We start from the raw sequence: 25,664 nt of genomic DNA, 5'->3' as shown, positions 1-25,664 counted from the left end.
TCTTCCTTCTCACCCCTCTCCTATTCCTCCCCCTAACCCCGCGCGGCACTTGCACCACCTTCCCCCCTCCCCCCCCCCCTGCTCGTGTATCATCCACAGGTCACCAGAAATCATTCCACCAAGTCGTTTAGCCTCGTGTGGTCCCTAGTGCCTGTTAATTAATGACTGGGGCTCTCCCGCCTTCTCCGTCCCTCCCTCCCTCTCTCCTTAGTCCTCCTCCTCCTCCTCCTCCTCCTCCTCACTGCGCCTGCCTCTCCCCCCGCGGCCAGCCAGCCAGTAGGTCCAGGTATAAAGAGTTAAAGTCGCTTGGATGACCTAAAAGGACTTTTTTCAGAGGAGAATCTTCACCTTTTTAACCCCTCCCCCTCTGGACTCCGACTGGCACAAGCCGGTTTTGGAGCACTTAATGATTGCGTCCCTTGTGAAGCGTCGCGAGCATTATGACGCTAATTGCGTTAATGCTCCGTCGGCGGGGGGGAAGGGGGGGGGGGCGGGGTGGTTAAGAAGATCTAATACGTTATAAGATAATGTTGGAAAAAGGAGAGGTTCCCCCCTTGAGGCGGTGGTGGCGGCAGCGGCGAAGACCCCGACCTCCTCCTCCTGACGCAGGGCCTGGCGGAGGGAGGGAGGGACGTGGATGTAAGGTGCATATCAGTGAGTTCTTTCACAGCTTCCGGGGGCCTTTGTCGCGTCCCTGCGGCTCCTCTTTTTAAACCTTTGTCATAGTATTCTTTTTTTTTTCCCCCTTCCCTCTTTCTCTCTCTGTCTCTCTCTTTCTCACTCCGGGTGACTCCATCTACACCATTACCAGCTCTCGCCTCCCATTCTGTTTGGGATCTTGGTCCTTTCTCCCCTCACACTGCACCCGAGGCCGTGTCTTCTTACGTTCCCAAGAAAGGCAAATGAACCATTGTGCTTCAGGGCGTCACTAGAACACAGGTTAGACCTGGTGGTGGTGGTGGGGGGTGTGCAGGTCGCCCAACCCCTGGTGTTACGGGGAGACTCGCGGGACGACGGAGGACTGCCTCCCAATGTCTGAGGTGAAGGAGATGACTCCAGTGGTCTATTGACCTCGCCTGGGGAGGGTTGTGATGGATGACCTCCCCGGACATCCCTCCCCCAACACACACACCCCCCGCCAGCCTCCCAGGAACCATTGGTCTTGCTTGTTAGCGCGGTAGGAGAAGGGCCGGGTGGGTGGGTGGGTGGTTCCAGAGGTGGGTCTAATTTCCGCTCTGGACGAGTGAGAGTGTTGGGCACACACACACACACACATACTCTCTCTCTCTCTCTCTCTCTCTCTCTCTCTCTCTCTCTCTCTCTCTCTCTCTCTCTCTCTCCACCGTAAAAAAAAGAAAAAAGAACACGTACTGCTGCTGCAACTTGTACATCTCCTTACTTCCTCCCGCACGATCGTCGTACTAAGAGCAAATGACTCGTCTCCCGCGACTCCTTGACAATCTCCTCCTTTCTCCATCACCATCATCATCATCATCTTCGCCCTCATCGTCTTGATCAAAATATTCTCTCTCACCATCATCATCTCTATATCTTCATCATCATCAACATCATCACTACCATCATTATTATCATCCCTATTATCATCTCACTATATCATCATCATTATCAGTTTTCATTATTACCATTCTTTCCGACCTTCATCATGTACCGTCATCCACCTCCTTCGTTAGCATTCTTCAGCTGGACCATTAATCCGGCATATAATCCGGCATCATATCGACCACCTGAGGTTCGGAGATTCTGCGAAGACCTCGCCTGTCTCTGGTGCCAACGCGAGGGAGGTGGGCTTAAGCGGTATCGGTCCCTTACCCTCTCAAGAGCCGTGCCCCTCTGACAGACATGACGTCCTCTCTTCAGTTCATCACAACAATATTCGGGGTCTTTTATTTCCCTTTCCTCTGTTAAACATTCTCTGGCTCTTACATTTCCTATTATCTGACGTCTCTTTCTTATTACCTTATATCACGAGGTTTTCCTTGTTTCTTTTCTTCTACTTTTTTTTCACATTTCGAAGTACAACGTTCGCTTACGATTCAACCCCAGAGGGAAACTCTTTACGTATTCCAACACTTAACACTTACGTGGCGCTCCTTGTGCATCTTGAACGTGAAGACTTTGACGTCATGTGGCTGAGGGTATGTCTCCCAACAACTCCTGCTATACAACTCCTATTATTATCTTTCCTATTTCATTTACTGCTCTCCTAACTCTACGAACTTTATGAGTCTCTTCCATTATCTAAATTTCTGCCACGAAGCCGCGACATCCTGGCATCCCTCAGCAGTTATCCTTCTAATTACATTTCAAAGTGCAACGTAAGAAATAACTGAAATCTCCCAGCAGGAATGAGGGAGTAGGGGACCTGCTGAAACCCAACAGTGTCTTCAATTCTCACTGATCTGATGCAGGTCAGTACCCACCGTAACTATACTCAGGTCAGTCTGAACCACTCTCCCAGCACTCTGGGATCTGTTCACCTTGACACTATGGCAACATCATCTCGTACCCCAGCTGGTTCATTTGATCATTTCTTTACTCACCGCACCTCCACCTTCACCTGCCTTCATCGGCGTCATTACAGGCGTCTCACTGATGATGAGTGGACTCACTTCACGAGATCTATCTTTCGATTTGCCATGTGAAGATCACTGTCTCTCCTCCGGTGATGGATCTGTCTCTGCCGAGGGTAGAGCAGGGGTTGTGGTGGCAGGAATAGAGGCACATATCCTCCCTTCCTCAAGAGTTATCCCTCCAAGTCTATGTTCAGTTAGACACTTGCCGAGTTCTGAGGCCATTGGCGCAAAGGGTACCGGCATATCAGACATGGGAGAACCTTTCCTTTTTCCAAGACCCACCTTCACCTTTTAACTCTGCACGAAATCACTGCAATGTGTTATTCCTGAGGTGGATCGTCCACTCATTCACATGAAGTGAGACAACTTCTCATCTCCATCCGCTAAATGGTCGTTGCTTTTTCGACCTAGAATATCTTGTACAATTTTCATTCTACATTTCCTTGGGTTGACTGCACCAGCGATATTCTCTTTCTCTCTCTCTCTCTCTCTCTCTCTCTCTCTCTCTCTCTCTCTCTCTCTCTCTCTCTCTCTCTCTCTCTCTCTCTCTCCTCACTACAAAAACTAACCCCAATCTTAGTACTTGCTTCTCCTCTAACTCCACTTTGGACGACTCAAACACTTCCTCATCCCTAGACACACACCTTATTATCACTATGCCATTCCCGACAACACCTCCTCACGTAGTCCAAGAAGCATTTCTCTCTCTGGACCAAAACAAAGCCTGTGGAGGAGATGGCAACCATCAACGTGTTCTTAACGAGCATACGTCGTAACAAGCGTTTGTACTTGCTCCTCTGTTTCGCCTGTGCTTCAAAAAAACACCCTCAACTTTTGCCTTCTTGGAAACATGCATTGGCACAGCTCATCACAAAGGTAAGGTGGCCGCTCTAGCTCCTCCCAACTATCATCGTCCTGTTCCTCTGACTTCTACCATTTTCCAAAGTCCTCGAATCTCTCCCCCTCATCTCCCTTTATCCTTCAGGATCTTGAATATCACAGTTTTCTCTCTGATCATTAACGTGGATTTCGCAAGGCTGGATCTACGAGTGATCTCCTTTCCTATGTCGCTTATGTCTGGATACCAACTGTGAGAGACGTTAGGAAACCTTATATTGTAACCCTTGATGTACTGACAGCTTACGATAAGGTGTATCGCCAGGAGGTGATCAACGTGCATCCCTTCATTACGCTTGTCCTCTCTCCCTCTGTGTTCTAACATCTAGCGTCCTCTCTGGCCGATCCATCGCCGTAATTGTTGATGAATCAACCTCTCCGTCTACAGAACTGTCTCTCGGGGATCTGACTCTCTCTCTCTCTCTCTCTCTCTCTCTCTCTCTCTCTCTCTCTCTCTCTCTCTCTCTCTCTCTCTCTCCTACGCTCTTCCTCCTTTCTGTCAACGAGTCTCTTTCTTTGACAATGAACCAGATACGCTCCTACCCTGACGACCCAACACTTCTCCACATCCCTCAGATCCACTTTATCTCCTCTTGCCTGTCTTACGTCCTGCCTCGTCACACCTACCTCCATAAACTCAGATTTGGACCGGATTTTTCCACTGGGGCAGACGCACCCTATTTAAGTTTGACGCGTCCAAAACACACTTTCTTTCCTCTTCTCTGTTTGAAAACCTCCTCACAATTTCCTCATCTCCTTTGATGACTTTGTAATTCCACCAGTAAGAACTACATAAACATATGTGTGGCATCACCAAAACATTGTGATGTATCTGGTCAACGCCATCTGACTCACCTCAATCAGATAATGATGAACGTCCCGTCCCGTTCAGATGCATAAAATTCCCTGCAGATCATTTGCTCTGAATGCATGAAAGGATTGATCCGTCCTTGAAGGAGGCGCTGCTCTCCTATCTAGGGAGTTTGGAAAATGACAGTGTCTAGTTCACAGCAGGTCCATCATATCAACTCTGCCACCCTGACCTCTACATCTGACGCACTCGACCTACACCTCAAAGTTGATTCTCTCTCTCCCTGTTTTAGATACATATTACTTCGGTTTCTGCTCCTGACAACTGGCTGCTTCTGTAGGTTTGACCCGTTGTGACGTCTCTTTCTTTCCCTACACGGATAAGCTTTGGAACTCTGTGCCCCTCTCGTGTTTCTTTCCCAACATCTACGATTTGTATCGTTTTTATCAAAAAGACTCGGTTCCCAGTGCCTCCGGAAGCGGCCTCATCATCACCATCATCATCACTACTATCAGCAACAAACCTGTCATGAGAGAGATGGAAAGATAGATAAACAGATTGATAGATAGATAGATAGAAAGAGAGATAGATAGATAGATAGATAGATAGATAGATAGATAGAGAGAGAGAGAGAGAGAGAGAGAGAGAGAGAGAGAGAGAGAGAGAGAGAGAGAGAGAGAGAGAGAGAGAGAGATGATGATGATGATGGTGGTGATCAGGGAATAGTTGAAGGCAGATCTTCCACAGATTTGCAAGCTGGTGGTGGTGGTGGTGGTGGTGATGGTGGTGGTGGTGGTGATGGTGGTGATGGTGGTGGTGGTGGTGGTGGTGGTGATGGTGGTGGTGGTGGTGGTGTTGGTGGTGGTGGCTATAGGCTAGTGGGGCAGGAGGAAGAAGAGGAGGGGTAGGAGGTAGGAGGGAAGGAGGGGGAGGAGAGGCAAGGGTAAGCAGGGAGGCTCTGGCATGAGGGAGGGAAGGGGAATCAGTGCTGGCTGGGACGTCGAAGGCGACGGGTCGTTCCCGCTCTTCCTTCAGCCACTCCCGTTGGCGGGCCATGTGACCGCTCACACACACCCCAGCTCCTCCTGTTGCGCTCCTCCCGTTGTGGTTCCCTGGACTCCTTGCCTACCTCGTTCACGCCCCTCAAGATACCTGCCTGGCTCTAAGGACATATAAACAACCCATGTATCTAACCCTGTAGGAACTTACTGTTAACGTGACGCGATCGGACTTTGAGAGACTACAAGAGACATTTTGGATTTGCTCGAGACGGAGAAAACAAACGTCTCGCTTCCCTGCTGGACACTGAACGTCTTCTGAAAGAGACTCCAGAAGAGAGATAGTTTCATACATATTTTTTTTTTCAGTGGTTGAGACTAGTACTGGATTTTCGTTGTGGTCGAAGTTCTTCAGGTTATGAACTGATCAAGAAACCCTCCAAAAAAAAACAAAATCTTTGGCCACAGTAGTGCACACGGCTGCCTAGCCTCCCCTCCCTCCTACGTTGACACAGCTTTCCTATGCTGGAACGTGAGGGGCTCTCTCGACCTACTGGAAAGAGTGGGTAACTTGCCTCTCCCCTCCTGGAGGATGACTGGAACGTTCCCCTGGAAGGCCCAACCCCTGGAAATGCTGTCTCCTCCTACGGGATTGCGTGCAGTGAGGGCGATAGACAACTGGTAAGAACTCTTAATATTTTCTTCTTCTTTAAGCTCGTTAATTAATAGATTTTCTTATACTAACAATCTCATGAGTTGAGTGATTACAGACATATATAACTGGATAGTACCATATAATCCTTCAGTCTCATTAATTCCAGTATATATATATATATATATATATATATATATATATATATATATATATATATATATACTGCCACCAGATTCAAAAGATTAACAACATATGTCACAATACAATAAACTAATATAAAGAAATGTTAGTATGTATATAAGACCAAAAGATATACAAAGAACTTTTTTTAATAAGAAACCAAAGATGATAAAATCAATCAGAGAACAGGAAATGGTAAGGGAAGTGACTGTGCCTCTGTTGGTGAGGTAGGAAATGGATCTGGGATATCCCAGGTCCCAAACGAAGTGTTAACTGGGACAGGGCCATCCCAGGTCCCAAAGGAAGGGCTAACTGGTACAGAACTATCCCGGGACCCAACGAAGTGCTAACTGGGACAGGGCCAATCCAAAGTCCCAAACGAAGTAAAAATGGGACAAGGAACAGAAAACGGAAAAGAAATAACCCAGATCCCAAACAAAACACCATCCCAAATTATAAACTAACCAGAAAAGGGATGTCCCATAACCCAGATAGAATACCATCTAGGACAGGAATATCCCAGATCCGAAGGGCTGTTGCTAATGAGTAATTAGCCTCATACGAAAACAGGTCAGTCCACACTCATACTGATGGCCCCAGGATGACAAATGACTTCAAAATCAATGTCTTCAAACTCAAAGAAAATCTCGGGTTATCGACGGACTTCAAATTGAAGGAAGAGTTGAGGGTGTCAATCGACTTCAAATTGAAGGAAGGCAAGAGTGTCAACTGAATTTCGAATGAAGGAAATACTATATCTAGTGATGACAAATTGCTTTCTTGTATCTACCTATCCATCTATCTATCTATCTATCTTTCTATCTATCTATCTATCTATCTATCTATCTATCTATCTATCTATCTATATATATATATATATATATATATATATATATATATATATATATATATATATATATATATATATATATATATATGAAAGAGTCCCGAATTAACCATGACCTCTTTCTGGAGGCTCCTACCATTCAAGGTTGCACTACTTTCAGTAGCAGGGAAATGAAGACTCCTTTGGAGAGACGTTCTTTGGCGAGATGGTACTCCCAAGTGATAATGCCTCTGTAAAGATGACATCATTCGTGGTGTAACCTCGAGCAGATCTTGTAATATATATATATATATATATATATATATATATATATATATATATATATATATATATATATATATATATATATATATATATATATAAGAAATTATGTAATTTAAATTCACTATAATTTTGCTTCGAGAATAATTAGATCCCAATTATCTTTAGGGCAAAAGTAATTGAAGAAAAATCCCTCTTATATGTCCAACTATTTTGGTTAAACCTTAATCATAAATCAGCCAGGGATTAATACAGCCAATTCTTGCCCTTCTGCGCAGGATTCTACATCACAATGAGGCAGGAAAATCCACGAAATAATGTAATCACCTCATGTAATCACGAAATAATGTAATCACCTCATGTAATCACGAAATAATGTAATCACCTCATGTAATCACGAAATAATGTAATCACGACATTATATAATCACCTCATGTAATGATTACATGATATGATTGGTCTCGTAATTCTAATGTAATTCCATTTCTTTAGAAAGATGATTATTTCCCTCTTATCTCCACCTTAATAGACAATAGTGACCTCCGATCACCTTGACCTACAATGGTAATCGTAATAACATTAATTCCTCCATCTTGAACTACTTGCAAGTAATCACCCACAAATAGTGTTTACCCCCCCTGAGTCATCCAATCAGCGTAGCCCAGATGTATCCACTTGTTCTCGGTCAGAACAAACGAGATGAACAGACCTAAATTTCCACAGGTGTGTGGTGGTGGTGGTGGGGGGGGGGGGGGACGACGACACAGCCACACAGAAACACTACACATGTATAATGATATAAGGTTCAGTTCATATAAGATTATATAAGGTTCAGACGCTGCACCTGTCGCTTGAGGAAGGATGTGTATGTGTAGTGTTTTTGGATTTGTCGTGACAGACACACACACACACACACACACACACACACACACACACACACACACACACACACACACGTGCTATGTATGGGTAATTATTGCAAGCACTGCTTTGATTATCATCATCATATCATCATTATCATTATTATCAACGTAATTATTATCATTATTCTGATGATGATAATGATGATGATTATCGTTATTATTATCATTATTATTATCATTATTATCATAATAATCATCCTTAATGTTCATCATAAACATATTACAATGTTACTGTCCATATCTTTAGCATGATCATGATTATCATCATTAATGTTATCGTTACAGTTATCATAATAATTAACATTAGTAGGAGTATTAGGAGTAATAGTAATTATAAGTAGTAGTAGTAGTAGTAGTAGTAGTAGTAGTAGTAGTGGTAGTAGTAGTAGTAGTGGTATTAGTAGTAGTAGTAGTGGTAGTGGTAGTAGTAGTAGTAGTAGTGGTAGTAGTAGTAGTAGTAGTAGTAGTAGTAGTTAGCAGTAGTAGTAGTTCTGAGAAGGCGAGTGAAACGAGAACTGATTTAAGTGACGCATCCAGCCAGCACAAGACAGCTGAGGACGAAGCTAACGCCTCCCTCTGTGAGCGAGCTGTGACAACAATGGGACATTTGACACTTACCGATCTACAGAGGTATAGACATTTTTCTTTTTTTTTTTGATGAACGATGATATACGTCATGTTCTGATGAGCCCAACCCAGCCCAACCTAACCTTACTAGACCTGACCTAACCTAACCTAACCTTACCTAAGCTAACCTAACCTAACCTAACCTAACCTTACCTAAGCTAACCTAACCTTACCTAAGCTAACCTAACCTAACCTAACCTAACCTACCTAACCTAACCTAACCTAACCTAACCTAGGGGATGTGTGTTTCTGTCAGGGTGATTCTAAAAAAAAAAAATAGATCTATCGATCGCATATAACAAAAATTTCGTAACTTCTGTGGAGCGTAAACTGTAAATACGTTGTTGTGGAATATACTGGTGTTTTATCATTGATATTTTTTTTATTTTTTTTTTGGGGGGGGTAAAGGGGGGTGGGGGTTGCGTGCCAGCCTGTTTTCCATTTTCTTTTCTTAATTACAAGCCAACGTAATAAGAAAAAATCTGTTAGTGTATATATGTATTCGTACATGGAGAGAGTTTTACACTCGTGTTGCCCTATCTCTTTAACCTTTTATACCATGTTTTAACCATATTTCATACACACACACACACACACACACACCACACACACACACACACACACACACGCACACACATTTCTGTACCTTATTTCCTGCAAGATGGCACCCATATCGATGTACTTATTAACTGTCTCTTATCCTTAATACTTTGCATTCACTCTGGTTACATTTCATCACCCATGTATCAGACCAGCTGTGACGTTTGTTTAGATCCCTTTATAAGTTGATGCAAATCCTTTCTTTTACCCGCTGCTACCCACACGACCTCAGCATCTTCCACAAATGTATTTACGTCCGAGTCATTTATACAGATCAAGAAGAGCATTGGCTCCAGGACCTACCCTTGCGGCACACCACTGGTGTCCCCAACCTAATTTGAGAAAGCTCCCCTGACATGAGTCTTATGTTCCCTTCTAATAAGGTAATTTTCATCAACAATGAAGGAGTCTTCCCCTTATTCCTGCCTAAAGATCCAACTTCTTTACCAGTTCCCTATGTTGTACAGCGTCAAATGCTCTCTGTCAGACCAGGCACACACAAATCACCCAACCTTCTCTCCTGTTCAAAGCGGAGCTTAGTCTCTCATAGAATTCTGAGAGCTCTAATTCGCATGACGTCCTTTCCCTGAATCTGTGGTGTCTCTCGCTTAGGTACTTCCTTCTTGGCAAGTGGTCATTCATTTCCTTCTTGTCATCATTTCCAGTATTCTACACACGACGCTCGTAGCTGAAACTGGTTTGTAGCTCAAATGCAAATTTCCGGCATCTATTTTAAAGTGTGTTATGACATTTGTCCTTTACCTTGGCATTCAACCTTCATCCAGCCATATTTGAACAACATTTGAAGTGGCCTGTCATCCATGTCTGTCCAGTTCTACATGGAGAAACTTAAGCGAGACCATGAGCCTTATATGGGCCCAGACCCTTTAGTATTCTGTCCATAAGTTTTCTAAACATTTTACTGCTTTTCCAAGAGCACCTTCCCGTTGCACCTGGCTGGTGCTGAGGCTATGGTATCTTCCATAGTGAAAATGCTTTTAAACTCGTCATTCAGCTCTTCACATATATCTCATCTCATCCTCTACAACTCTTCCCTCTGAATCCCTGAGCCTGATTAGCTATACAAGTGCCAAGTCACTCTTGATGAATCTGATGAAGGTATGGCAATCCTGACTACCTCTTCCTCGCCCACATCTGCCAAGCATCATTGCTCTTCCTTTCTCCTCCCACCATACATCATCCTCGACAACATTCCTCTTGATTCTGGGGTCTCATTAGCTGCTTTCTAACAATTCACTTCTGATGAATTATTGGGAAGAGTCTTCTTTGTTCTCTTATAGCTTACAAATGCTGCCTGGCTATCATAGTTTCTCTATGCCAAAAGTCGAGGCTGTATTACTGTGTGACATCATTTACTGAACCAATCATCTGTCTGTCTAAGTTCAACACATACATGCTTCAAACAGATGTCATTTGTACTGCTGTATGTAGTTAATTTCTTGGGGAGCATAAAGTAACTTAACTCTGGGTACTTGATTCCTTAGACTGTTTAACATTAATAACTCTGTATATGAATCGACGGAGGACTGGAAATACTCCCCTCTCGGTTTTTTTAATTTTCCAAATGAGGGAACAGAGAAGGGGGCCAGGTGAAGATATTCCCTCAAAGGTCCAGTCCTCTGTTCTTAACGCTACCTCGCTAACGCGGGAAATGGCGAATAGTATGAAAGAAAAAGAAAGAAAAAAAAATATATATAAAGCTATTAGAAACAGTAAGGCGTGTGTGCGAGTCGGATGAGAGAAGGGTGACTGGTTTCAGGTGAAGGTACGGTATACGTCAAGGGTGTACAATGTCACCATGGATATTTAATGCGTTTACGGGTGGGGTGATGTTGGGGTGAATGCAAGGGTCTTGGAGAGAGGGGTAGGCCTAGAGTTTGCTCGGGAAGGGAGGAAGTGAATCAATTGTTGTTTGCTAATGGTACGGTTCTGGTGGCAGACACAGATGAGAGACTTCGCAGATGGTTTCTGAACTTAGGATAGTGTGTGGAAACACAAAGTTAAAAGTTCACATGAGGAAAAGTAAAGTTATTTAGATCAACATGGGAGTGAGACAGGCTGGGTAGAGAGTGAGTTTGAATAGAGAGAACGTAGAGGAAGTGAAGAGTTTTAGATACCTGGGAGTGGACATGACAGAGGATGTAGCCATGGGAGCCGAAGCATGCCACATGGCTGGCTAGAGGCCTATGGTCATAAGACGTAATGAGGAACGTGTGGAAAGCGAAGTCACTCTCAGCTGAGGACAAAAATGGGTATGTTTGACGGTGTGGTAACCCCAACGGCGCCGCGTTGTGAGGATGCGAGTCGTATAGATTTTCTAAAGAACATCTCACTACGATGATACGTCAAGTACTGCTTTAGTCAATGTGATGATCTTCCTCAGCTTTATGTTGAAACAAGGCACTGTCATCCTGACCCACTCCTCCTGACACTATGTTTACGCTGGTGAACTCTGATGTTTAAGCTTCAACTCTCTGACCTTTGCAGTACATTTCACAATCTCTACATTTAATCTGATATACACATCCAGGAATGTCTTTAGGGCTGTACTTGATCAGGCTGGTTTTTATAGTAGATGAAAAAGCATGATATCAAGTTCTTCTAAACCTGGTATGATGTCAATTAATTTGTCACTGCAAGCAAGAACCAGGTGTTTGTCTATCACTTTCCTGTTTAATCTGTGGAACATCATGAAAATCCTTCCTTGCTATGTTGTGGCATCTATTCAAGATGTCTTGGGTATAGAATTTCTCTATCTGTACTTATTCTATCACTGACCTCTTGGTCTATAAGTCCTGGGTCTACAATCGTGTAAGCTCTGAGATACATGGACATGAATACTGATTTCTTAACATTTATGTGATGATTTGAACAGCAATAAACATAAGTACATATATTTGATATCATTGTGAAATCTAACAATTTTCAACCTCCAGATAAGGTACATAACAACTACTTTCTTCTTCAATGGTAAATTTAATTGCAGGAATTAGATTATTCAATTTATTCAAAAACTCATGAATGACAGATTCAACAGGCCAGAAACACGTTATATTTCACCATAAAGCTAAGACGGACCATTATCCTGACTGTAATAGTGTATGACACATTGCTAAAGCTAAACCCCTGTAGAGAGAAAGACAACAGAATCCTGTCTAATTCTCTAAAACTTATGATCAAAGCATCGATATGTCCTATCGCCACTTTCAATGGGATCCAGTACTGTCAGATTTGCTCTGTTAAACTCCAGTTGAACTCTTATGATCCCTTTGATGTGTCAATTAGGTATGTAAAGGGCTCCCGCCCAGTCGACCAGTCATGACCTGAAATGTCAATCATGCTTAATTGACCCCACAATGACCTGAGCCTCTATAGTATGTATATTACTCCTTACCTCACCTTTCTGTCTACCTGAAGATGTGATAAACAAAAAGATCTTACAATTATACTTTTTTTCTGTGCTTCTATCTGCTTGTATATATATATATATATATATATATATATATATATATATATATATATATATATATATATATATATATATATATATATATATATATATTACTTCCTACCACAGAAGTCCTTTCTATGTTTATGGGTCTCGCGCAAAGCTCAGGAAGGCGGCCACGTCCACCGGGCGGAGACATAGGTAATAAAATGTGTTGTGATGTGTATGTGGAGAGAGTGGACACCTGAGCGGTATATGTTCGGTGTCTTGGCTGTGGTAGTTGTCATCGTGGGAATGAGAGGTCTTGGGGTAAGTTGAATCGGTGTTTGTAGCACTAAGTGATGGGTGTCGTCCAGAGAGTCGACGGCAGAGTGTGACTCGTGTCTGTCTGGGGAGTGTTGCCTCGGATGGTTGTATGCCAGGTGGGTTGGGGAATACGACTGAGATGTGTATGTGTTGTCAGTGTTGCACTAGTTGAGGGTGGGGTGTGGGGGGCAACTGTGAGTAGAGGTTGCTCAAGCGTGAGGCAAGGGTAAGCTTTTGAGTTGTACTTGAGAGGTGGTGGTTAGGTTAGGTTAGGTCAGGTTAGGTTAGGTTAGGTTAGGTTAGGTTAGGTTAGGTTAGGTTAGGTTAGGCTAGGTGTTTTGTTCAGTGGGAGTGACTGCCTGTTCAAAATGACTGGAGGCTGTAGACTGGATCTGTATCTGTCTGAGGTTAAAAGAGGAACTGAAGTAACTGAAAACTTCTGTAGATACGCAGAACCTCTGACCAGGGTGAGCTACTGGTCTGTCTGTGTCGCGTGGTGCTGTATGTGTGTTGTTAATGTTGTTGTGGTGTCGAGGTGTTGTGAGATGTGGGTGTTGTGATGTGATTGTTAGGTCGTCTGTACATGAGAGGACCCTCATACTGTGATGTGCTGGAAGCGTGGGACGTCACAACACCCAATAAATATCATCCAGGTGTACAGATATCGCATATATAGATTTCATATAATTTTCACCTGATATAGATATGTTCGCGTATTCTTTTCCCTGATCATGGGAGTTATAGCATATAGCATATCTCTATTTCTGACGACCATTCAATGATTTTGTTTAATGTCCGCCAAAGTCCCGTTTTGAATGAGAGTTTACCCTATTCATATAACAGAAACATGGGAATACCCATTTTTTTTATCATGTTATTGTATGTTATTGTATTTTAATTCCTTATCAATATTTTCCCCGTTATTGTGAGACACAGATCCATGTGAGACACAGAGAATTCAATGTATGGTAGGCGCAAATTTCACATCAAATGAATTCTCCTTGATAACCAATACATTGAGTGTGTACAGCATTCTTACTGTGTCCATTCTGTGATCGTGGCATTTAGATATACGCCTTCAGAATCTAAACAGATATAAAGAAGTAAATGACTAAGAATAATATGATAAATAATTAGACAGATGTAAAGAGAAAAACTCTTGGAATGGCTCTCAAAAAACGCTCTCACCAGTCAAGTAGCAAGACATATTTTTCCTGTGTCTTTGTGAGGGACGGAGCAGATGATGCCAACAACAAAACAAGTTATGGACGACAAGAAAGCTAAAAGAACGATCATTACAGATGATCCGGATGAGCTGTGGTCGTTTTTCCAGTGGCCTCATATGTGTTTAGAGCCGAGGACTGTACTAATCAGGCCCGTTTCTGTAGCTTTCACGAACACATGTCATCCCCTTTCGTAAAAAAGAAAATGTTCTTGATTTCACGGTCATGGGAGGGGTCACTAGTGTACGCTCCTCTCTCAGGGGACTTGGTAGGAGGTTATAAGTGTATGGTGCCTCCTTCTGGACCTTGGTGAGGTTCAACAGCAAATACCTCCTCCTTCAGGGCCACGATATAGATTACTGGCATACACACCTCCCTCAGAGCCATGGTAAAGCTTATTAACATATACCTCCCTCAGGGCTACGTTAGAGGGACGTGGTGAGGGCCAACTGCTTGATGTCCAGTGTTTACTGGTGGCACTGCCTCGTCCTCCTCCTCCTGCTTCCGCTGGGATACTGTGGGATGAGTGAGAAGGGGGGGAGGGGGGGAGCATTAATGGGGAGGGTGGGGAAGTTGAGAGCGTCCAGCGTGAGGCGGTGAGGAGGATGGAGTATAGGAGGAGAATGAGCATGCAAGTAGAAGGGAAGAGGGACATGTGATGACTCTGCGGAGGGAGAGGAGCATGGATCAGAGAGAGAGGGAAGGGAGAGGAGTATGGGAGGAAGAGGAGCACTAGTTAGAAGGACGATGAGGGAGAGGAGTACGTGTTAAGGAGAGTGAGGGGAGTAGAACACGGCTTTGGAAAAGGGAGAGGGAGAGGAGGGTTGGTTAGATCCCAGGGAGGGAGAGGAGGGTTGGTTAGATCCCAGGGAGGGAGAGGAGGCTTGGTTAGATCCCAGGGAGGGAGAGGAGGGTTGGTTAGATCCCAGGGAGGGAGAGGAGCATGGCGGACTCTATAACACCCAGGGGCATCGTGTGAACCCCTGGCTGGATCATCTGGGCTTCAGTATTCTCTGGATTTGTATGCGGCTAATATTGCCTGCTGGAGTTTTCAGCCGCTGGAGGAGGGGTAGGGGCAAGAGGAGGGGGAAGGAAGGCAAGAGGAGGGTAGGAAGGCAAGAGGAGGGGTAGCAAGGCAAGAGGAGGGGAAAGGAAGGCAAGAGGAGGGGAAAGGAAGGCAGGAGGAAGGGTGGGAAGGCAAGAGGAGGAGTAGGAAGGCAAGAGGAGGGGAAGAAAGGCAAGAGGAGGGGAAGAAAAGCAAGAGAGGGTTAGAGGAAGAAGAGGGGTAGTTATCAGAGGAGTAAAGGAAGGGGTAGAGGGGAGATGAGGGGTGGAGACCACAGGAGGGCTGGGTGTAAGAGGAGGGGAAGGGGCAAGACAACGGGATACCTGGTGGTCCATGACGAGATACATGGATTCATGACCTTCACTGTGGCAGAAACAGGATAGTAAAGTAGTGAGCACCTTCCCACCCACCTCTCCCTCTGGCTCAACTCTGCCGACAGGGGGAGGGGGGGGGGGGGGGAAAGCGAGGAAAGGCAACACCAAGCAGTATGGAAAAATTATACTGTCATGGAAATTTTACAGGAGAGTGAGAATGGGAAAAATTTCCCCCAACAATTTTACGAATGCCTGCAGTAGAGCTGGACTCTGGAAAAGAAAGAGAGAAAAAAATTTTGAAGTATGTTTTCTTGAAGCAGGATTGGTTACTTACAACAGACATCACTGATGTATTTGTCTAGTCTTGATTTAAAGGTACTGACAGTTATATATATATATATATATATATATATATATATATATATATATATATATATATATACACAGTCTTCCCGTTTACTATAGCTGCTGGTAGTCTAATTCCGTTTTCTACCACTCTGCAGCCGAAGAAACTTCCGCCCACGTTGTTGGGTAATCTTTATACCATTATTTTTGGTCATTAAGTCCGTCTTACGAGGAGACATTTTCGTATGTCGAGTTATAGAAATCATCCAACGTTTTGAAAACTTGGGCGAGATGGCGTCCGTGTGTTGTTGTTCTTCGTGATTTAGGGATAAGAGGAGGAGGAGGGATGGAGGCTAAGAGCAGGGGCAGATGTAAGAGGAGATGTAAAGGCAAGAACAAAGGTAGAGATAAGAAGGGAGACACGCAAGATGAAGTGTTGAGGCAAGAGACGGGGTAGTCACTTGAAGGTCTTGTTCTTCCGTTAGATCTAATGAAAGTTAATCGGACATTTCGTATCAATGATTTATATCTTTAGCGCCAGATCGCAGTACTTTGCACTTGTCGACGTTCAAATCCACTTGCCGCGTCTCTGACCACACCACCAACTGGCTTAAATCCTTCTGAATCCTCAGACGGCCATCCTTTGCCTGGGCCTGAGTATTTCCCAATCCCGAGTCGTCAGCATATTTCTCAAAGTTCAGCAGGTGAGTCTTGCCTCTGGGTCACTAATGTAGGTGGAACAGTACTGAGGCGAGGACTGATCCCTGTGGCACCCCACTTCTCACGTGGAACCAGTCCGATGCTCGTTGTTTCCGATCTGAGATCCAGTCGGCTCTCCACACGCAGATTCTATTACCTTTTATGTGGTACATTGTCGAAGGCTTTACATAAGACTACACACATAACATCGGAGGGTATTTGGGAGACCCAGTTATTGCATATAAGACTAAGGACCTCAGTCAGATTCCCGAAATGTGATCTTTTATTCCGAATATCTACGTTAATGGTCAGTTATCAGTCTATTGTCTTTATAAATTCAATGATTTTGTCTCTGTTTATTTCGAACCATTTTCCTGGAAGTAAAGTAAGGGTGATATGATGGTTGCCTGAGAAGATATATCTTATCTTTTCAATTGATGTTACGTTAGCTAATCACTAGTTCTTAACACTTTCCCTTCCTTAAGTGATTTGCTGAGTGTTTATGGTGACTGGAGACGCTATTTGACGACTATCTCTGTCAGTGTTCTGGTGGAGGTATTGTCAGGACCAACTGACATGTCAGGTCAGATTTAGTTTGAGGTACTCATATACTTCGTAGCATTCAGTATGTTTCATGCCATCTGTATCTTCCAATTTCGGTGGCCAGAAATATGTTTTGTCCTTGTAGTATATCAAACGATTTGTCGATGGTAAATACTAAATCGAAATATATTTGTTTACAAGTGCAACCATTTCTATAGTGTCACTAGTTAAGGTGTCCTTAATTCTTATCTTGCTGATAAAGAATTAAGGTGATTCTTTAAGGTATTTCATGACAATGTGAGAAAGTCTTTTACATTCTTGTTCACTGCTTCTGTCTGATTTTCCTTCATTAGTTTCCGGGAGAGTTCATAAGTCGGGCAGCTTCTGACTCATTTCTCTCAAATAAGAATGCAGATGTGAGCAGTACTCCATAAAAGGAGTAACTGTTCTGAAGAAAGGAAACTTCAGCATCTAAACAGGACTCCTAGTTTCTTAGAGGCAGATTTAGCCATTCCCGTAATGTGGGGTTTCCAAGAAAGAATGGATGTTACAGTAATGCCAAGTATGTTCATTGAGTCATGAGGTGGAATTACAGAACCGTCAAAGGAGAGACGAGAGTTGTGAGGAGTCTTCGATGGGTAGAAACTACGTCCCGGAGACATTAAACTTAACCAGATTTCGTCTACCCAACTGAGATATCCTGCCTAAGTCTGAGTTGAACAAGTAAGCTGTGTCAAGACGAGATGGTGATCGAGTGAGTGAGGAGGGAGCAGATGAGAAGGATGTGGATAAATGCAGTGTTGAGTGGTCAGTGTATAAGTGCTTTTGATTACTGGTGTAAGGGAGGAAATCGTTGATAAAAAGGAGAAAAAAGTGTAGGGGGCAGGTGAGTACCTTGAGGGACACCGCTGTTGGTCAAGAAAAGGCTGATCCATCAACAACCACGGAGATACATCGGCCATGTGAAGCGTCCTGGGTAAACCATGGGAAGGTCTGTGGGGCCTGGATGTCGGATAGGGAGCTGTGGTTTCGGTGCATTACACATGGCAGCTAGAGACTGAGCGGGAACGAATGTGGCCTTTTTCGTCTGTTCCTGGCGCTACCTCGCGAACGCGGAAAAGGACGATCAGGTATATATATATATACATATGGTGCGGAAAACGAAGTCTTTTGACGTAAAGAAGCACCATTTAAATGACAAAATTAATAATCTTGTTTATTACCCAGTGTTTCCAACCAATCCTCTTTCATTTTCGCAAGCTTAAAAAAATGAAAAGAGAAAAAAAAAAGAAAGGAAAAAAAACTCCGGGATCAGAAAAATGTACCTCATAATAAAATTGTTATACACTGGATGGGAAATATGTGGAAAAAAAATATCATGCCGAGAGTTAAAAATAGTGTGTGCAATTTTTCAAAAATGATGGGCCTATTCACCAGACCAAATGCATTTTTCGTATTGAAAGTTGGCGCATGAAATTCAGTTTAGAATCTAGTTTAAAATTAATCTAACTGAGCTATGGAGAAGTTCGTTATAATATTCGAAAAGTTGATGACAAAAAAAGAAATATATCTATATACATATATATATATATATATATATATATATATATATATATATATATATATATATATATATATATATATATATATATATATATATGAACTTGTAAGATTGAGTGTTTACATAAGTTTATACACGCAGGAGGATCAAATATCTATTATCTTATTTTTGAAATTCATTATCCAATCCACGTTACAGAAGGCCACACAGGCATCATATAAGATCTCATCCTTTTCGTCAACACGTCAAGACAGAGTTGAAGATCTTTTGGTTGGTCGACAAACGTGGTCGCTTGAGGTTTACGGTAAGGAAGAGGTAGCACTTCTAGTGAAACAGGAGTTGCTGTAGCGTGTGAGCGAGTGCAAGGATGTGAGATCCACACTGACTCTGGGTAAATATTGACGAAGAGAAGCGGGTGGTTTTTTTAGAGGGAGCAGCTGAGTTGGTGATAAATAAGAGATCGGGTATCAATGATGGGGGATTTGAATGCGACAGTGGGTAATGTGGCAGTTGAGGGTATAATTGGGGGGACATGGGGTACTAGGGGGGAGCATGGGGTATTCAGTAAGGTAAACAGTAATGGTGACCAGTTTGTGGAAATGTGTGATGATAAAATGACGGGTGACTGGGATAACTGGTTTGAACTGTGGAATATGAAATATGGTAATTAAGTGTGAATATACATATATATATACATATATATATACATACATATATATATATATATATATATATATATATATATATATATATATATATATATATATATATATATATATATATACATATACACTAAGAGCGTGTGTGGACCTAGAATTAACTCGAACTCCTTAAAAAGGTGATTAAGATTTTTCGATTGGTGGTCGTAAATTTAGGACGGAGGCCTGAACGACCCTGGAAGGCGATTGGCTTGAGGCCCACATCACCAGCTGACCGACGGAGGAGCAGCTGGACCAGGTGAAGCTGGTCAGGCTAGGGCTGCGGTGAGGAGGACCAGGCCAGCGGGCCTTCCATCGTCTAATCTTCATTCAATTTTACACAAGTTCCACTTCCCCACACACTCCCTGTCGCGTCCATCAACCCGGCTGCACGGCCGTGCGCGTTGAGAGAGAGAGAGAGAGAGAGAGAGAGAGAGAGAGAGAGAGAGAGAGAGAGAGAGAGAGAGAGAGAGAGAGAGAGAGAGAGAGAGAGGCGAGGGGGTAGAGGTGTGTCTAGTGTTGGAGACGGGAGGAGGAAGAATGCCTTCCTCTTGTTGGAGGAGGGTTCTGTGTTGGAGCTTCATGGGGGTGAGGTAGAACATAACGGGGTACAAACAGACATCATTATCTGCACGACGGTACGATCCTTGAGGGCGACGGTACGACCCTTGAGGGCGACGGTACGACCCTTGAGCACGACGGTACGATCCTCTACTACCATGGTCCGGTGTCTGAGGCAAGACCTGAGGTACAGATTGTCCCGCTAGAGACTGTGAGGGGAATCCTGCATGGTACGCACTCGCTGGTTCGGACTGGTTCACTCTCGTTTCTTCGTATCGGTTCGCTCCTCCTGGTTCGCAACAGCTCTTTCTTACTGCTTTGGAATAATTCATTTTCGTTGCTTTATAACAATTTTTTTCCCTCACTGGTTTCGAGCGGTTCTCCCCCCTGGTTCGAAGCGGTTTGTTCTCCCTTGCTCGAAAAGGCTTGCTTTCACTGGCTCGAACCGGTTCACTCTCGTTGGTAAGGAAGGGTTCGTTCTCAGTGCTTCGGAGGAGGATATTGTCGCTGGTTTGCAGCAGTTCGTTTCACTAGGGATGGTGTTGCCACAGCTGAACCATTTGTATTCGCTGGTTCGGAACGGTTCGCTTTCGCTGGTTCGAAGCAGCTAAATGAGATTATCAGGAAATAGAGCGCGAAATCGCGAGCCAGAGGGGAACAATTGACAATGTGAAAGGCGAACTTTGACACCATCTATAGGGTATTTACCACACTAAAGGCGGGTACGTCTTATCTACTAAACGTGTGTGTGTATATATATATATATATATATATATATATATATATATATATATATATATATATATATATATATATATATATGGTGACAAGGTATTACCAGGCTAAGGTTGCTTGAGGTTTCCAAGTTAAATGACACCTTTGCGAAGTTTTCTCATCGTCAGCTGACGAGCGCTCGGTCACCTTAAAGACATTCTCGGCTCTGAGGAATCCACCTGTCCCAGCTGTTGCTTGTAGCACAAGCCTTGGGTTGCAGGAACACCCTGGGAAATGGTTCCTTGTGGGTAAAGCCAGGACACCTTCCAGTATGAAACTTTGGCGTAATTAATCGTAGATAAAATTTGGTAACAGGCAGATAAGAGATGAAGATATGGAGTACGTGTTTTGAAGCGAGTTATGGTGGGGCGTTTAGTAAAAGGAGAAGAGATCGTGAAGGCTTGTGTTAAGACGATGTGTGGCAAAGCAGATGAAGTGGATGAGACAGCAGTTGAAGTGGATGAGACAACAGTTGAAGTGGATGAGACAGCAGTTGAAGTGGATGAGACAACAGTTGAAGTGGATGAGACAGCAATTGACTCTCTCAGGAAAGGGGTGACCGTGTTGTGAACTAGGTTTTTTTTTTTTCTTTCGTCAGTAACTGGCGTAATGGCTGTATTACTGGCACTGTCTCACGGCAGGGGAGGAAATACATGAATGTGTGAGGTGTGCGCATGTTGAGTACACCTGGGACGTTGTGTGGGAGAATAGCAATCGGAAGAATGATGAGGAGATGCACGGAGGATTACACTGGGGGAGGAACAATGTTGATCCAGGTGTGGCCGCTGATGTGTGGCTCAGGTGGCTTTGAAGAATCTTTGGCTAGATTGGTTAGTTCGCCGCACCCGTCTCCTTGTCGACCACTCACGTGTCGCAGTATAACTTGATACTCTGTATTTATGGATTCTTCCACTCGTATGTGCGCTGCATCTAGAGCTTTCCTCGCACTTCACACCTATAGCCCATGATACAACACCGGGGGTTCAGTGCTACTTGGGTGGATGCCCCATCTGATCCACCACGAGAGCATTCCACGTTGTGTGGCGCTCTAAGTCTCCTCTGTCTTCCGTCATTCTTCTTTTTCATCCCACACGATCTTAACCGAAACAGGTTCTTCGGCATCCGCTGCACGGGATTTGGTAAACCACGCTTGCTGTGCTGCTGGTGCTGTACCGCCCACTTCCTCCAATGTCTTGTCAGATCCCCATAATGATGACACTGTACTCTTGCGAGAAGTTGTCTATGGACTTGTGCCTCTTCCGTGTTGGGTACTTGTAGAAATCTGTCTCTTGCCAATTTCTTAGTTCCGTTATCATCGTCTCTCTCTCTCTCTCTCTCTCTCTCTCTCTCTCTCTCTCTCTCTCTCTCTCTCTCTCTCCCTTATTTTCCTGCTAAAGCTTTGAAGTTTGATGAGCTGATCCTTGGCAAAGCCCAGCTTTAGGAAACGCTTTTATCACATAATTTATTTCCTGCTGCAGATGTTACTGATTATTATTAATAATGTTAATATTATCATTATCACCATTATTATCATCATCATCATTATTATCATCATCATCATTATTATCATTATCATCATTATCATCATTATTATCATTATTATTGTGGGTTTCGTGTGTCCACATGGGAACCCACAGTGTATAGATGAACTCGTCTCAGAAGAAAAGGAAAAAGAGAACTGATTTTCGTATCCCATGTGTTGGGAAAACATGTCTCGTTACTGTGCTGCATAGCAACCCACCGGAGCAGCAATGGTTCCCTGGGAACCCACCAGAGCAGCAATGATTCCCTGGAAACTCCCCAGAAAAGCAGTGATTCCCTGGCAACCTACCAGAGCAGCAATGGTTCCCTGCCAACCCCCCCAGAGCAGCAATGGTTCCCAGCCAGCCTACCAGAGCAGCAATGGTTCCCAGCCAGCCTACCAGAGCAGCAATGGTTCCCAGCCAACCTACCAGAGCAGCAATGGTTCCCTGGCAACCTACCAGAGCAGCAATGGTTCCCAGCCAACCTACCAGAGCAGCAATGGTTCCCTGGCAACCTACCAGAGCAGCAATGGTTCCCTGGCAACCTACCAGAGCAGCAATGGTTCCCAACCAGCCTACCAGAGCAGCAATGGTTCCCAGCCAGCCTACCAGAGCAGCAATGGTTCCCAGCCAGCCTACCAGAGCAGCAATGGTTCCCAGCCAACCTACCAGAGCAGCAATGGTTCCCTGGCAACCTACCAGAGCAGCAATGGTTCCCTGGCAACCTACCAGAGCAGCAATGGTTCCCAGCCAACCTACCAGAGCAGCAATGGTTCCCAGCCAACCTACCAGAGTAGCAATGGTTCCCAGCCAACCTACCAGGGCAGCAATGGTTCCCTGCCAACCTACAAGACCAGCAAAAGCTCAGTGTCAACCTGCCAGACCGAAAAAACAAAACCTAACCTAACCTAACCCACAAAAAATCCCTCCCCTTAGAAAATAAAAAGATTATAGAAATAAGAAATAAAAAATGTTCCCTCCAGCTCGCCTTAGATTACTCATCTGATTACCTTTCCCTTACATAAAGGACTTTTATCCTTGGTCGTTTCCGGCTTGAATTACGCCATTACCATGAAGAGTACACTCGACTCTGGTCGAGAATTGGATGCTCCTCCAGGCCTCCGTAGACAGATGCAGGAGACATTCCCTTAGGCGAAGGGTAAAGACACAGCTCGATATAAATACTCGCAGAGACCGCACCGGAGGGACCAGGTCGTCCTCCTCCTCCTCCTCCTCCTCCTCTCCAAGCAATTGTGGTGTCACGGGGCGCGCCTCCAAGGCAACTCCCACGAGTGAGGGGGGGAAAAAAAGACGATGAATTGTTGCCTTGAATCCCGAGGGGACACGAGGACTCATTGTGGACTTCGAAGGGGAAAAAATATAAAAGATGAGGAAAAAAAAATGAAAAAATTCTGGGCTAAGATACGAAAGGTATAAAGGCCAGATGTGACTAAGGAAAACGTTACATTTTGGGGCCCAGGGAGCAAGAAGTGCACCAGGATCGACTGAGCCATAAAAAGTGTCATTAGATACAGGGACATAGCCAGCAGCAGCCCCTCCAGGGTAGCACCAGTGGTGGCCACACAGTCACTCGGACTGAGCAGAACTGAAGTGCACCAGCAAGAGGACCATGAGTATGAGGGTTCTTCAGTCCTTCATATCGAGTGTCTTATCATTCTATCATCATGGAATTACTCTATCATCATATTTCTTTCGTTCTTATAATCGTCAGGTGAAAGACGTGGGAGGAATGAAGAGAGGAAGCAGCATTAGTGGTGAGGAGGGATGGTTGGATGACCTCCTTTCCCATACCTTCTGTTACACACTTGGATTATTTTCATTCACAAAATTTTCTTTCATCTTTTTTTTTTTCATAGATTAGTTACGTCTCATGAGGTGGCAAATCCTGCGGGAAAAAGAGTTTAATTCATTCTTGGAAATCCTCGGATTTTAGTACTTTTGAACTGAAATCTTTCTCTCCAGCTGTTCCTCGTCTCCTTTAACGTAAGACTCGGGGTCAGAGAAGGAGCTCATAGAGACGTCTCCCACCTCACCCTCGAGGCCAGACAGAAGGTCTCACGCTACACGAACAAAAACTATACGAAATGATCGGTTTCCCGGTCACGATCTCCGCCCATACATCTCCGAGTCAAGGTTAAGTGCCACCCGTCCGCCCCACTTGACTCCATACCGTCAATCTCTGTCCCTTGGTGTTTTTCCTTCCCTCTGTCTCAGGGGTAAATATTCTCCACAGCAACTGCCACACCATCCCACCGCCCTAGCCATGTGGATCGATGATCCATCCACTCCTACGTCCACTTCCACCTCCCCAGCCATGTGGATCGGTCAGGGAAACACCAGAAAGGACGTCGAAGCTAAATTTTTGTGTCTCTCTCTCTCTCCTACGTCCTGCAGAAGAAGGCGATGTGATGGTACGACGCCGAAGTGCCTGAAGAGCGGACGGATCCTCTCTGGGTGTCGCAGGATGAGGCTGGACCAGACTGTCGCAGCTGCTGCCTTCCGACTCCTGTTGGTCCTGGGTCTCGTCGCCAAGGGTGAGTTTTTGCTCTCAAGGAGGAGTCTCCATGGCAATGTGAATGTAGTCATCCGTCAAGCTTGGGGATAGCTGGCGAGGTGAGTCCGGCTACCAAAAGACAAATCTAATTTTCAAGGTGTCTGGATGGATATTATGTGAGTCTGGATGTCAAGAATGAGTCAGGGAGAATGAGTGTGGCAGACGTGGGTAAATGAGGCAACTAAATGAAGACATGACAGACGGCCAGAATCGAATTTAGTAACCAATTGTGCAAATAACTGTCGACTGTATTCAGGGAGTGAGTATAGCAACCAAAGGTGAGCATGGAGACTAGGGGTGAGTATGGCAACAACGGGTACGGCAACCAAAAGTAAGTATGGCAACGAGGGATGAGCATGTCACCAATGGGTGAGTATGGCAACCAGGACAACGTCGTATGTCTCAGGTTAGATACTGTATCAGTAGCAGTCAGGCAGATGCTCAACCTCACATCCTCAGTCGTCGTCACGGAAGGCCAGCGCTGATGTACTGGGAATGTAACTTGCTGAAGGTAATTCACGTAGTTTGGATTATATTAAGACAAAGGCTTCATCATCCACTCTTATCCAGCAGCTGACCACCACTGGCGTCCCCCTGTAGCTGACTACCCCTGG

The 25,664-nt window shown here is 44.3% G+C and overlaps 1 protein-coding gene across 1 annotated transcript in view; it reads left to right on the top strand.

The window, feature by feature from the left end:
- Nucleotides 1-5,292: 5,292 nt before the first annotated feature.
- Nucleotides 5,293-25,664, top strand: part of LOC139750187 (uncharacterized) — a 37,541-nt gene continuing 17,169 nt past the window's right edge. The window contains exons 1-2 of the mRNA XM_071664594.1: nucleotides 5,293-5,981; nucleotides 24,891-25,030. Of these exons, the coding sequence (XP_071520695.1) occupies nucleotides 24,961-25,030 (70 nt within the window). The 5' untranslated portion in view covers nucleotides 5,293-5,981; nucleotides 24,891-24,960. The remainder of the gene's footprint in view (nucleotides 5,982-24,890; nucleotides 25,031-25,664) is intronic.

The sequence above is a fragment of the Panulirus ornatus genome, chromosome 9 (genome assembly GCF_036320965.1).
Source record: "Panulirus ornatus isolate Po-2019 chromosome 9, ASM3632096v1, whole genome shotgun sequence".
NCBI classification, from domain to species: Eukaryota; Metazoa; Arthropoda; class Malacostraca; order Decapoda; family Palinuridae; genus Panulirus; species Panulirus ornatus.
Note: the sequence above shows the minus strand (reverse complement) of the source record. Positions and strands in the feature narration are given on the sequence as shown.